The sequence below is a fragment of the Indicator indicator genome, chromosome 13 (genome assembly GCF_027791375.1).
Source record: "Indicator indicator isolate 239-I01 chromosome 13, UM_Iind_1.1, whole genome shotgun sequence".
Lineage (NCBI taxonomy): Eukaryota > Metazoa > Chordata > Aves > Piciformes > Indicatoridae > Indicator > Indicator indicator.
In genome coordinates this window covers 27,628,107-27,641,382 of record NC_072022.1, presented here as the reverse complement: position 1 = coordinate 27,641,382, position 13,276 = coordinate 27,628,107, and the positions used below count along the sequence as shown (strand labels likewise).

Here is a 13,276-nt window from a genome sequence, read left to right as displayed (position 1 = left end):
GTGTAGCTCTTGAAATCCCAGAGATGCAATGCTAGCAGTGTTAGTTGATGTATGGTTCTTGTCCTGCTGTAGCTTTTGGGGTTTTTTTTACCCATCAGGTAACAGAAATGCACAGTAAATAAAAACCCTGCTAAAATACTGCTTAATAATACTTAAACTGTTCACCTTTTTTTTAATTGGGGGTGGTGAGCAATTACAGCAACTGCGTTATTCCAGCTTCTCACCAACACTTCCACAGAGGGTAATTAGGGCTTAATTAAACTCAACTTGAAAACACTTGTTAAAATTTGTACTGTGGGAGGAAACAGCCTTCAGAAATGCTCTCTTCTCCTACCCTTTTTATCCCATTAAGTTTATCTTTCTTTTTTTTCCTGTGCCCATCTGTCTTCAGTTCTAACTTTCAGACTACAGAGAAGATGGTTAGGCAGAGTCATGGTGGAATACACGTTGAGGTTTCATTGCATTCTAACCATTTTCTTTCTTTCAAAACACCCCAATCTGTGTATGGGTTATAATACTACATTAAAAGTCTTTTCTTTTAAAATGTTATTTCATCTGTTCTTAGTTCATAACAGTTTTTTTGAATTGTTTTGACTGCTTCCCAACTCCATAAGAATGATGTTTGGGATTTCAAGTAGAATGACTGGTTTGAGGAAAATACTGGTTTTGATCAAAGGTCTGTGTTCTTTAACCCTGGGGGCTGGATTTGGGGTTGAACTTTGTTCCCTACAACTAAGAGGATGGAGCTGTAAACTGAGGATGGATGTTTAGGTAGGCACTGGAAAAGTGCTGGTGCTTTGCAGCTTTGCTTATTTCCAGCTTTATCCTCGAGGAACAAACTTTGCATGGTTTCCCTGCAAAATGTAACCTCTTCTTGATAATTTTTTTTTCATTGTGCTTTGCAAAATGATCTTAACCACCACCAGGCTTGGGAGGATTGAGCCTTATCCTGAAGAAAGAAATCATTTAGGTTGGAAAAAAACACCTTGAGGGTGAAACTTGCATACAGAAATGAGGCAAACTTTGTGACCATTGCTTTCCATTGGCCTCGAGGATGCCAAGCTCCTTATTTCTACAGCACAGCTGCAAATAATAAGTCCTTCAGCCACCCTCCCCACCCTAATCAGTTTATTTTAGCCTCAGGAGCTTCAGTTGGTGTTTGTGAGGGGAAAACAAAACCACCGGCGGCCCCGGGGAACGGCGGCCCCTAGCCCGGTCTTCCCTGGAGCTGCCTACGGTTGTGCAGGGAAATAAACGGGGCTGCGAGGACCCAGCGGGACCCACTGGGAGTTCGGGGTTTGGGTAAGAGAGTGAAGCGGCCGGGACCGACCGTCTGACGGGGAGCAGCCGCCGGAGAAGGGACCTGACGCCTGAGGGAGGTGAGAACTCGAGGTGCAACTGCGAGGGCTCAATCAAAAGGGAGAGGAATGGGGGGAGAGGGAATGGAGGGGGAGAAGAGGGAATTAATGTTATTTGTGTGGAAATTGATGGATTTGGCTGCAGTGCTGTGTGTTAGGCCATGTGTCTTGGAAATGAAGGTAGGTATGACCAGGGTAGGGGGAAGCAAGATGGCACCCAGGACTGAAGGGGATGCTGTGCAGGGGGCTGAGGCATGGCTGTGGCTGCTGGCAGGTAAATTGCTGCTAAACAGCACAGATTTGTGTGTTCTTGAGGGAGGAAAAAAGGTGTTAATGGCCAGGTCAGATTAAAAAGATACAGGGAAAATAAAGGCAGGCAAGTGGTACCAATCCTTAGTGTCTACAGGATGGAGGCTGAATTAAGTATATAATGAACTGATCTGAATCAAAGATAAAGCCTTAAGACTAAAGGATTGAATTACCTCACAGGTTACAATTATCAGAAACAAGAAACAGTAATTAAAAGCAGTATCTAAAGACAGTAAAATTCTGTCAACCTTTGTAGGTAATACCTTGAGGAGCAGAATGTAGGATGATCTTAGTGTAATGAATTGGGTAGTAGTATAATGAATGGAGTAATTGATGGGAGCATATGTACAAATATTTATGTGATGTAAAATCATCTAACCAGTTGTATATCATCTGTTTGTGCTGTGTATAAGCTGCTGCTTGAGCTCCTGGGGGCTGGATTTGCAATTGACTGCCTAACACCTGTTTGTGCACAATAAAACAGGTGGTTGGACTCTGCACTGACTTTGAACCCTTTTGGGGGGGCTGCAGTACCAGCTTTGTTGTTCTTGGTTTTTGCAGTACTTAAATGATGGCTCAATTTCTATCTGCAGGGCAAAATGAAGTGGTAGCAACAGCAGAGCCTGGGTGTAAGAACAGCAGCATTGGTTAAACAAATTGGAGACAGCAGTTCCCTCAGACCCCCCAAACTGGGGAGGATCAGTGCCAGACTGTGGTGTCAGGACCACCACCAGAAGAAATACAGACTGAGGTGATCGTGGGTTCATGAATGCTCTTAAAGCATGTAGCTTAACATACTTTAAAGCAGAAACATATCAGAAACCAGTGTTCAGAGTTTGAAAAGTAACCTTTTTCCCAGTGCTTGGTGTGCTGGTTTGGGCTGGGACAGAGTCCCTTTTCCTCATAGTAGCTGTGTGTGATGCTGTGTTTGGATTTGTGATGAAGCAGTGTTGGTAGCACAGGAATGTTTCAGGCATTGCTGAGCTGGGCCTGTGCAGTATCCAGGCCTTTCTCCTGCTGTCCCACCAACCAGTGGTCTTTGGGGTGCACAAGCAGTTGCGAGGGGACACAGCTGTCCCCAGCTGACCTGGCCAAAGAGATAACCCACAGCAGCCATAGACCCTGCTCAGCAATGAAAGCTGGGAGACAAAGGAGGAAGGGGGAATAATTAAGAGTTGTGGTGTTTGTCTTCTCAGGTGACTTAGGCAGGATGGAGCCCAGCTCTCTTGGAGATATTCTGTGATTTTGTGAATTGCTTTCTGGTGGAAGTGAAGGGATTCCTTGTTTAGCTTTGCTGGCACACATGGCTTTTGCTTTCTCAATTGAACTGTCTTTAGCTCAACCTCTCCTTGTTTCCCTTCCATTCTCTTCCCCATCCCACTGGCTGTGTGGGGCTGAGCTGCACAGCAGGGTTAAGCCATGGCATCTGGTTATTAAACAGTCTGTGAGGTACTGCTGATGTAGAGGGTTTATCCATGCCTTGTTACAGGGCTAGCCATAGTTACTTGTCTTTCCAGTTCATAGTGAACTTAATGAGGGCTGTTTCTGCCTGTTAGGAGTTTCTAGCATCTTCTGGAAGTCCTGGTTATGGAATTAAACAGAAATCAGTGATGGTAATGAATTCATCCTGACCTTGGTGTTATCTCCAGTTTGATGTTGTTACAATGCAGCTGTTGAAAAGTCATGTGCAGACTACAGTGGAACTAAGTAAGAGCAGCACTCTCTCTGTAGTTTCCAGTAAAAAGGACCTCAGATTTCCTCAAATATTAAGAATTTACTCTAGGTTTGTTTCTAGCAGTCCTGTGTTGTCTACTTGACTGTGTTGAGGAACAGGATCTTCACACGAACTTGTTTCCCTGTATATATTCTATAGTTTAAGGTATGTTCATGTTTGATGCTGCACAGGAACTGTTTCATGAGGCTGAGGTGGGCTAAAGTGGGGCTGCTTTTTACTTTTTTTTCTTTTTTAGCAAATGAGATTTGTGCAATGAGAACAGAAGTGCTCTTTGAGATGGAGGTGGAGGACAATGCTGCATTGTAGCACTGCTTTTCTGCCCACCTTACAGAATATGGATTGAATTGCATCATGTAAAATGAAACTGAGGGAACTGAGGGCCTCTTGTTTTTGTCAGCTTGCTTAAATCCTGATTAGAGAAGTGATGTAAGAAAGGGGTGCAGAGCCCAGGCCCTGCACAAATGAAAGTGGATTTCACTGTTAACAAACTTGCAGCTGCATTCCAGCTCTGCTGGACTGTTTAATTAGTGTCATGTCCTCCTCCTTGGGGAGGTGAGTGTGTGCACATGGCTGAAAGTAATGAATGTGGCTTTAGTTCATTCCCTTTGCAATGGAAGTGCTTATCTTAGAGCAAGTCAGTAAAAAGATCACTTTTTTTTTTTTTGGCTGAAAAAAGTTGAGTTGCTGGCAGGGGAAAAAAAGGCAGCACACAAACCCTTAGCTTACGCACATGTGTTTATACAAACTTTAATAGAAGACAGCAGAGCAGGACAAGCAGTTTAGAGCTTTAAGACCTGTTTGAGCTGTGCTGCAATTTAGACTAGAATGGCAGAGTTGGAGAGGTGATGCCAGTGAGCTGTGCTGTGCCTGCCAGGGCCATGCTGGTGCTGCACTGAGCAGGAGGTGATGCAGTGTCTTACTGTGTGGTGCAGACTGGAGTGGTATAGCTTAGAAAACAGTCATGGCAGCAGCTACTCCACGAGACCCACTGCTCTTCAGGAGCTGCTGCTCACCAGAAGCTACCTTTTTCAGTCTCCTTTGCTCAGGCATTGTGCAGGTGGGGCAAATATACCAAAGAATGAGTGTTTAGCTGCTAAATGTAGACTAACTGCAGGTAAGGTGTGCATTGTAAATAACTGCAATAGTTTTGCAGCATTTATTGTGACTAATTTAATGTCTCATTCAGCTATCATTAGCACAAGAGTTGGATCCAACAGTTGCCTTTCACCAGGGCTCTAAACAGGGCCTTGTCTCAGCCTTCTCTCTTGGTTATTTGTTTGCATTATTTTCTGCAGTGTGCACATGGACTGGATTCCAGGGTCTTGGCAGCTGGTGAAGGGTGGCAGGCAGGTGCTGTGAGAAGGAGCTGAGGAGTTGGGGTTTGTCTGGTGCAGAGAGGAGTGGGTTGAGGGGTGACCTCATGTTCTCTGCATCTTCCAAAGCTGTGGAGAGAGGTGCTGAGCTCTTCTCCTGGCATGCAGGGACAAGATGCTGTGTCTGTCAGGGGTGGTTCAGACTGGCCATGAAGAGCCATTCTTTATTGAGAGGGTGGCCAGAGACTGGCAGAGGCCCCTGGAGAGAGGGTTAATGCCATGAGGTGGCCAGTGTTTAAGAGCCACTTGGACACTGCCCTTCATAACATGCTTTTACTCTGGCTGTAGGCCCATTCCCACTGCAGCCATGCTCTATCAACAGGGAAGGCAGGTGAGGAGCCTTCGGTTCTTGGCCATTTCCCATTTTTCTGTCACCAGCAGAGTTGCAGAGAAGATGCTCTCCTGAGCTTCCACTTTAGGTATGGGTTCAAGGGTGTACAGGTAAAGTGGCTCTAGGACAGCAGAAGCTATGGCACTGCTGCTTTTGACAACAGGAAACTTAGAATCCTATCAGTTAGAGAACAGTTACTGCTGGATGGGCTCTTTTTAGTAAGAATTTAAAAGTGGTTTATTGATTGTTGTCCTATAAAATCACAGAAGTATTTAATTCCTGAAGAACTGTGTCCAACAATAGGAAAAAAAAAGTCTTTACAAAACATTACAGCATTTTTGGAAAAACTAGGCATGAAAAATATATACAGGGTATTAAAAAATCTGAATAAAATGTCTGGATTTATACATTCAGCTACTAAACATCTGCCTGTATATAATAAAATTAGTAAAAATACTGCTAATATTTTAACAATGTTAAATAAGTCTTTTGTCCAATTTACAGTTTCTCATTATTTTATCAGTCTACTTATAAATTAATTTACATGGCTGTAGAACCACAGTCAGGCTGCCAAGGGAAGGCTCTTGCACAGAATGATTACCTTCCTCTTGTACTTTGTTACAGATGCATCTTCATAAACATCCACTTCAGTCACAAACTGGTGTCCAACAAGACAGAGCCCCTTGTAAAAGGACAGGGAATGCAACAAGAGGAAGCTCTCCCCTCACTCTTACTGAGCATGGAGTCTGCATTTTACCTGCTGAGCTGTCAGCTGGTCCTGGAGAAGGTGAGGAGGTCTATAATACAAACTCACACCTATGTACAGAGAGGATGCAGGGGCATTTACTTTGTGAGTGCATTTCCTTCACACCACAAGCAATGGTGGTGGTTGGTGTGAAATTCCAAAGCCAATCTGTGGATGCCAAAGTTGTGTGGGTGTTGGGTGTAGTGCACCTGTGAGGAGTCTCTTCTAAAGCAGAGACAAGCAGGTGTGAGGCAGCACCAAAGTGAGCTCTGAAAGCAAGGGGCTAGCAGTACCTGCAGTATAGGTACTGCAGTCTGAGCACTCCTGGATTATTCTTGCAGCCTGGGGCAGCTTTGTCAACATCCCTCAGAACCTGGGAGAGCTGGGCCTCGTGCTGCAGAGGTAGAGTCCTGTGTGAATCACAGGGCATTCTAGAACTGGGTTTTCTAGCTCAGCTTATGCACAGATTGGGACACCTCCTGGTTGTGTCACATTAATCTACTCTGGTACAGAGGTGTAACACTGGAGTTTCCTAAGCAATGCTGCTGTTCACCTACAGCTCAAAGGACTGGGTGAGGCCTCTGGTCTTCAGTCTCCACTGAGTTCTGCTGCTGGTAGAAAGGCAGAAGGCTCAAAATCAGAGAGAGAAGGAATACACAGAGGCAAGCAAGGAGGAACTACAGCTGAAACTGAAATGGAGGTCATATGTGTGGCTGATCTCCAGTGCCTGAAAAACTCCTCCTAGCTGAAATCTATGACTGCCTGAGCCAGGTTTCAGTTCAGAGCTCTTGCAACACAAACCAAAAAAGGGGACAAAGCGTCCAAAGCAGTGCTTCATTACCTACATTTCTGCATTAGTGCCCCATGGCTTCTATTGACAGCTGTGGGGCTGCTGCTGCCAGCAGCTAGTGCAAATCCTGTAGTGTGCTACAGCCCCAGAGCCGCTCTAGACGTTGGTTTCCAGTCCCAGCAGGCGTCCCATCCTCTCCATGTTCTTGTCCAGCGTGGCACGGCAGGTGATCTCCTTGGCACACTCCCTGGGGAACCAACCTCTCTCCCCGTCCCGCAGCCGTTCCCCCTCGTACCACCCTGCACGGGAACAAAGGGGAACAGCATTCAGCACTACTCTATGCTACACAAAGCACCAGATTAAAGGAGGGCTGGCAGATTATTTTTATACAGCAGTCTAAGGACAAAATAGTCTGTAAAAATAAATACTGTATGAAATACATGTCATAAATATAAATATTGTAACTCAAATGGAGTTTGACATAATCTAAAGACTAATGGCAATACAGAGAAAGCAATGCAGTACAATCTGGTTGTCTATGTAACAACAGTAAGTTAGGAGTGAGCAGTGAGTTGTCAGAATCACCTGCTGCTGTTCTCAGGGTGCAAACTTAGCAGAGGCCCTGGGCTAGACCCCTGGAGCTACCAGGTAGTCAGCACAGCACGTGACACCACTACCAACCTGTCTCTCAGGCAAACCTGCTGCTCGCTCACTCATTGAGGCAGCATTCAAGCTGTTTGTGACCATTCCTCATCTCTTGGCCAGCACATCCTTTCTGCTGCTATGATCTCTAGAAATCAGGCCGGGTCCTGAGTTACTTTGACCAGCTGTTGCCTCAGCAGAGACTGCTGGAAGCTGAGCCTCCATCCATTGTAGGGCCAATGCTAGCAGGAACAGGATCTTTCTAGCAGGATTCCCCTGAAGAAGGGACAGATGGCTCCTGACAGCAAAACTCACTCACCATCAGTGACTTTCTGATAAACCAAGACAACATCAGCAACCTGCAGAGAGAGTTCATCAGACTGCTTGGCTGTGTAGGTCCGGGTGATCTCTACCTGTGTCAGAGCTGTGCAAAGACAAGCTGAATTAGACAGGGTAGTACAGAGCAGCTTTTGGTACATCTACTTACACTGTCCCACAGGCCACCCTTGCTCCCATCCCCTCTAAGGGGCAATGCATTTCTGCTGCCCTGGCAAAGCTGCCCAGAATCTCTCACTTACTGGTCCTGTCTGTCGTCTGTCCATCTCTGTCTTGGCCAAGTGCTGTGATCCAGCGAGCTCGGTCACTCCTGCAAGCAGCAAAGACAGCTCTGGGTCCCAGCTCATGCTCTCCAACTGCTCCCTTGGCCAAGAGGCTGTGTTTCATTTTGCCTCTTTCTTACTGGCTACAGAAAGAAGCCAAATCTACTTTTCCCTCCTCTCCAATCTGGCCAGAAGGTGTCACACTCCTGCTAGTAATCTGCTACTCAAACAAACACTATTTTAAGCAAACTGGATTAAGGAAAAAAAGCTTACAAGCATGAGAGACACCAGGCATGATGTCTCATATACCTTTAAATAAGTAATGCAGGTGAACTGCTTCCTTAAAGTCTGTGACCAATACTTCTTATTTAGCTAAAAAAAAAAAAACAAAAAAAAAAAACCACACAACAACAAACAAAAAAAAAACCAAACCAAACAAACCAACCAAACACACACAAACCCCCAAGCCCCCATCTGATGTATAAATGCAGCAGGAGTCATTAATCCAGCAGGATTGCTGGGAGTGTTCTCTCAGGGCTGCTGCCAGGCTGTCTCCCAGTTTCAGCACATGCTGATCCATAGTCCATGTGCTGTGTATCTTATCTTGTGCCCTTCTGACAGTTCCTGACCCAGCAGAGATACTGGGACCCACGCATGCAGCACATGAAGTAACCAAAGATGATCAAACTGCTAGAAAGCTTTGTGTCAGCAAGAACACTTGTGCAAAAGGTGCAGCCTCCTCAGAGTGAACTTTTTCTGTACCTAGAGTGCTACTTTACAACGCAGGTAGTTTTTAACTAAAGCCATTCTTCTCAGCATATTTACCCCTGACCCACAGTGCCAGCCTGCTGGTGCTGTTCCAGTGTCTAGCAGATCAAGAATACATCTGCAGAACAAAATGTCCCTTCATGAGCAGCCCAGACAACTGCAAACATACTGCATTTGCTACCCTGTTCCCAAACAAGCCTGAATCATCTGCTGGCTTTACAATGAGAGCTTTACCAGGCCTCCTTCATGCTCTGTAGCTCCTTTCAGGGTTATTCTAAGTGTTGAGAGCAAACCCCAGGCTGTCAGTTTTTCCAGGCCATGTCTGGAGCACTGTTTGATCTCCCCTGTCCCACCGCCAGCTCCACTCATGCAGATGCCAGCATCCACTCTTGAGGCTGGGGGGTACCAATAGCAGCACAGAGCAGGCATGACTCTTGGGTATGTGCCCCCCAAGAACAAGACACTGCTTGTTGCTGCTTCCTAAAGGAGAACACTCCAGAGCTGTGCCAGGCCAACAAGGCCCAACTCTACCCCAGCACCTCCTCCCTGGGCACTGCTGAACTCACTTAACCCAGCACTGGTCCCATTGCTGCACCACCCAACCACAACAGTCACTACCACATGGCTGCACCAGGCCACCCTGCACTGACACCATCGTGCCCCAGGACACCCCTGGGCCTGTCTCCTCCAGCTCATAACTGTGTTTGGGGTTATTAAATAATTATGAACATCATTACATATCTCTTACAGCTGTACTATTACAATAGAACATGAAAGATAATACCATGATTATAAACTACCTGAAGAGCTCAGCAGGGCAGAAAATCTGTGTTTGGCTTCTGGCTCTGGGGCTTGCTAGACAAGCATTTAAACCAAGCCCAGAGATGACTGTGGGACTTCGGTGATATTTGCAGTTGACATTAAACAGCAGGACCCTTACACAGTGCAATGTGCAATCCTTAGGATGTGTAGTTTACTAACAGTTGTGTTATGCAGCACAACTGTGATTTTTCCTTTTTTTTAAACTACAAAGCCATTTAAACTGAAAATAAATTAAATGGCATTTCCTTTCACAACTCCCCTAAACCCCATGAAATCCAAACGACTGAATTCTGCCCTGCTGCTCTTGTTTGCCTCCCCAGTAACAACCAGAAGAAATTCAGAAGACCCTGGCTGAGGATCTGCCACAGTCTCCAAGGCAGAGGAGTGGCGAATTCTTGTCCTGAAAACTACAGCACCTAACAATGGGTTCTGCAGCTGACAGGGTTGCAGCACATCTACTCCTCCACCACTCCTACAAGTGTGACCTCAGGGAATGACACCAATAGGACACTGCCACTGCTGAGTCCTCTCTTGAGGACATTCCATTAGATAAACTGCACTGGGTTTAGAGACACTACTGCATTCCAGTGAGTTACTCTGCTGTCTAGAGGGCATTAAACAGCTGCATACTCCCCTCCTGTGCCACTTGTTAGAGATCAGCAACACTGATCAAAGCTGGAGACAGTGCAGAACCAGCAGCTCACAGGTGGCATTGTCAGCACTTGGCTGTGACTGAGCAGGACCCACTGCAGGCAGAGGGTTGCTTCACTGAGACTTAACCGTGCCAGACAGAGGCTGGGCTCTCTGCACTGCCCTGGGCAGGGCTAGGGTGAAAGGTGGCAGCAGCAGTCACCCTGTACTCACTGAGTCTCTGTCCCCAGCAGCAGCTCCACGCGCTCCCCGGCGTGGTTGCTGAGCACCGCCAGTCGGAAGAGGTGAGCAGTGGAGCTCTGCCGCAAGTACAGCATGGTTGAGGTGTTCTTCACAGGAGAGGAGGTCAGGTCCTCACTGTCACACTGCTGCACCACCAACTGCTCCCTCAGGGAGTAGTCCGTCACGTTGTAACTCTCTTCACTCCAGAGCAAAGAGGAGAGGAAAAAACCCAGCAGTTAGTGGTTCAGGAGGTACAGCAGCGAGCAAACTCAGACACACAATCCACTGTTAACTAAAGACTACACCACGATTCTTCCAGCACCTCAGATTCTGAGCTTTTCTGTTCATTTGGGTTTGAAACCATCCATTTGCCAAGACAGAGGTTTTAAACGCTGTACAACTTTGTTTAGTGGCACAGTTAAATGACTTTGGTGGTCTTGAGATAGTGTGAGCTCAACTTAACCCCCTACACTAGAGACCAGGCACAGCAGTGGTACAGAACTGCACTGTCTTCTTCTGGAGCTTCAAGTGAACAACAGACTCTTAATTTTAGACTGCTACAGGAGAAAAAAAAAAAAACTAACAGTCCCCTTTTCTTGTGCCCAAAACAACCTCAGTCACCTGTGAACTCTAGGCAAAGGCTTTTCTAGAATAACAGAATCATAAAATGCATCATGTTGGAAAGGACCTTTAGAGGTTATCTTGTGCAATCCCCCTGCAGTAAGCAGGGACATCCCCAGCTAGATCAGGACTCTTGCAGAATCCACTGTGCCACTTACCTCTTAAAAAGTCCTCTGTAAATAAATACAACAGCTCTAGGAGTAAATACTGCTACATGTACTGAACTCTAAGTGACTCAAAAGAGTTCTAGGAAAGGATTCAAATCAGAAGCTTTGCTTATGGTTGAAGTGTTAAGTGGAGGGGTGGTCATAATATCACCATCACCAATCAGAACACAGAGCTGTTAGATTTAAGAGCAGCAGGGCTTGAAGACACAAACACACTTCCCTCAGCAGCAGCCTTGCATTTCCGAATGCAGAACCACCTCAGCTCATCAGCATCTCCTGCCAGGTGAGACAGGCAGAGCAGAAGCAGCAGGTCTGGAGAAGGCCTGTGCCACTGCCACAGCAGGGAGCTGGCACCTCAGCCCCTCTTCCATCCCTGCCATGTACTTATAGCACAGGCTTCAGCTTCAGACATGCCATGCATCCTACCCAGAGCTCTGCCCTGAGCCTGAGCCCAACCCCTTAGCCTCGCTCTTGATTTTGCTACCTACTTGTACCAAGGCTCAAGGGGCAAATAACTGCAATTCCAAATGCTTCAAGTCATGAAATCCAGCTAAAAAAATCACTTAAGTACTTATCAGCAATTGATCACAAGAGAAGCAGCTCAAGAAGCTGTTTCCATGGCAGCTTGCAAGTGTGCTTCCCAGACTGCCTTAGCTGCATCTGCCAGGTCACCAGGAGACCTCAGCACGGCCTGCAAGCTTGCAAACTTCTTCAGCTGTTTTGTCCTACACTGGTACAACAAGGAGAGGTAGGCAAGAGCCACTTAAATAGGCATAAAGCCAGTTCTGCCTCCCAGCCCACACATCCCTGCCTTTGTCACATTTTGGGGTCCTTCAAGCTCAAGGTCCACCTACACAGACTCTACCTGAAACTAAAAGCAGTGCAGATCTCAGTCTCCAGCACTGAACAGCAGCACTACAGCCTCAGCTTACTGTGGCTCATTAAAATAATTGACAAAAAATACTTCAGAGGATTAATTTTGCTGCCAGAGATCCACAGCAAGCCAAGCACTGAGCTGCTGCTGCGACCCCAGACACCTGCAGGGTGAATCATGCTCCTCCTTGCTGACTGCTCAGGTATGAGAGGAAAGCAGAGAGCTCAGAACTGCCTGTCTGTGGGGATATGTTCTACTCATTCCCTGGGCTGTCAAATACACCTGCAGACACCTCAGGAGCTAAGAGAATGCTCCAAACTCTCATGTTTAATCCTTCAGAAGGAAAGGCTAAGCCACAGTGACTCAACTCCCAGCTCTTGCTGCTTTCTGTGACTCACAGCAGTGCAAGAATTTCTCTGTTGAAGTTAAGTGCCAAGGGCTTTGCAGAGCACATTGTAAAAACAAAGCTTTTACTCCAGCTGTGTGGGCTATGCCTTTGCTTTTTTGCCTGTCAATTTTAAGTACTTAAACATTTTTCTTCCTTGTTTGTTTTTCTCAAGGTCCCCAACCAGTACCAAAATTCCTCCCAACACCTTCCTGGTGTTGTCCAGTCTCAGGGCTGGAACCACAGCTCCCTGCTCAGGTACCACTGACACAGGCACAAACACATCAAACCTTCCAGCAGCACAGCTCCAGCTGCTTCAGGGATCTTTAAAGCCCCTGCACACAGTTCTGATTAACTCAGGCTGCAGCATCTCTGCTTTGAGGACAGGCTGAGGGAGCTGGGGTTGTTCAGCCTAGAGAAGGGAAAACTCCTAGGGGACCTCAGAGCTGCCTTCCAGTACCTGAAGCGATCCTACAAGAAGGCTGCAGAGGGACTTCTCAAGAGGGTGTCTAAAAACAGGACAAGGAGAAATGGTTTGAAGCTGAAGGAGAGTAGGTTTAGACTGGATCTTAGGAAGAAGGTCTCACAGCATGAGGGTGGTGAGACTCTGAAACAGGCTACCCAGGGAGGCTGTGGATATCTCCTCCCTGGCAGTGTTCAGGGCCAAGCTGGATGAGGCCTTGAGCAGTTGAGAGGTGTCCCTGCCCATGGCAGGGAGGATGAGCAGAGGGCTGGAACACCTCTCCTATGAGAACAGAGAGTTGGGGTTGTTCAGTCAAGAAGAGAAGGCTCCCAGGAGACCTTCTTGTGACCTTCCAGTATCTGAAGGGGGCTCCAAGAAAGCTGGGGAGGGACTTTTGAGGGTGTCAGGGAGTGATAGGACT

General features: G+C 46.7%; 1 protein-coding gene across 1 annotated transcript in view; it reads right to left on the bottom strand.

Moving 5' to 3' along the window:
• Positions 1-6,797: 6,797 nt before the first annotated feature.
• Positions 6,798-13,276, bottom strand: part of ARHGEF26 (Rho guanine nucleotide exchange factor 26) — a 35,712-nt gene continuing 29,233 nt past the window's right edge. The window contains exons 13-16 of the mRNA XM_054385769.1: positions 10,337-10,546; positions 7,862-7,929; positions 7,603-7,707; positions 6,798-6,940 (exon numbers count right to left, since the gene is read on the bottom strand). Coding sequence (XP_054241744.1) covers positions 6,798-6,940; positions 7,603-7,707; positions 7,862-7,929; positions 10,337-10,546 — 526 coding nt within the window. The remainder of the gene's footprint in view (positions 6,941-7,602; positions 7,708-7,861; positions 7,930-10,336; positions 10,547-13,276) is intronic.